The sequence below is a fragment of the Trichinella spiralis genome (assembly GCF_000181795.1).
Source record: "Trichinella spiralis strain ISS 195 chromosome Unknown Scfld4525, whole genome shotgun sequence".
In the NCBI taxonomy this organism is placed as follows: domain Eukaryota; kingdom Metazoa; phylum Nematoda; class Enoplea; order Trichinellida; family Trichinellidae; genus Trichinella; species Trichinella spiralis.
The window spans coordinates 1-1,167 of record NW_003531464.1 but is presented as its reverse complement, the minus strand read 5'-3'; the positions used below and the strand labels follow the sequence as shown (position 1 = coordinate 1,167).

At 38.0% G+C, this 1,167-nt stretch overlaps 1 protein-coding gene across 1 annotated transcript; it reads left to right on the top strand.

Moving 5' to 3' along the window:
* Window positions 1-399: 399 nt before the first annotated feature.
* Tsp_14820 (conserved hypothetical protein) lies at window positions 400-715 on the top strand (the record flags this gene model as incomplete). The annotated part of the gene is made up of 1 exon (XM_003367285.1): window positions 400-715. A coding segment is annotated over exon 1 (316 nt), but the record flags the coding sequence as incomplete, so codon positions are not given.
* Between the last annotated feature and the right edge of the window lie 452 nt (window positions 716-1,167).

The following is a 1,167-nucleotide window of genomic DNA, read 5'->3' as shown; positions in this document are numbered from 1 at the left end:
GATAAATTGATTTTTGCCACTGAACCTGGTGTGAGGCTGCTGGCTCAGAGTAACTGCTGGTGCGGGGATGAGACTTTTAAGATTCTCCCATCGTGATAACAGTTGTTTATCTTTCATTTGTTTATGATGGTTATTGACCGTCGGATATTGTATAACTGTTGGGAAAGATCTGCCCATGTATAGCCGGATATTTGAAGTGCTCCTTTCCAAAGCGGAAGAACTTGGCGCCCAACTTTAATCCGGCAAAATTTGTTTGCGATTTCGAAACAGACTTTATCCCTGCCATTCAAGACAACTTCCACAACACCCGAGTGCAAGCTTGCTTCTTCCACTTTTGCCAAGCCGGCTTGGATTAAAAAATGATTTTATATGAACAATCAGTAGGTAAAAAAAGTGAAAATGCTGATGGCATTAGCACTTTTGCCGGTGAACCTTGTACCCGCGGGTTTTGAAATCTTAAATGTTGGGGCGTCGGATCAAATGAAAGCTTTGTTCCAGTACTTCCAGCGGGATGTTCATGGTGTGCCTGTGCGCTCCAACAACTATCTGGAAGGTTGGCAGAACCGTATGACAAAAAGAGCACGAAAGCACCACCTGGGGTTTCATCAGTTTCTACAACTGATCATCGATGTACAGGGTAAAACCGAGATGGTGGTGCGGCAAATGGATGATAACTATACGCGTAAAATGAGCTTACGGAGTCCAGCAGCGACGAGTAGATTGCTTTATAATGAAATTAGTGTAGAACATTTTAATTGCCATATCATATCATACACCTGAACCTCTACGATTATAGCACCTTGTATATATTATATTCATTAATATTGTATAGTTTATTTTTGTCCATTGTATATATTGTAATATAGTTCAGATTTGTTTGTTATTGATTCATACTGTTGTTGATTGTTGGCTGCTGTTGTAATACAAAGTTCGTAAGCGCTTGAAGTAAAAAGCGGAAATGTTTCTGTGCTAGTCTGCTGATTATCACAGACGTGAAGAAATAAAATTTACAAAAGCAGGTCATTATTTGAACAGTGAATGTAAAACTGTGTAAGAAGCACTATTTTTAATCATTTATATCACTTCTTTTTTTGCCTTATTTCATGTAAAGTGAGACATCTTTTTAAAATTTTGGTTCTTCCAAAAAATACACTAAAAAAATTCTCA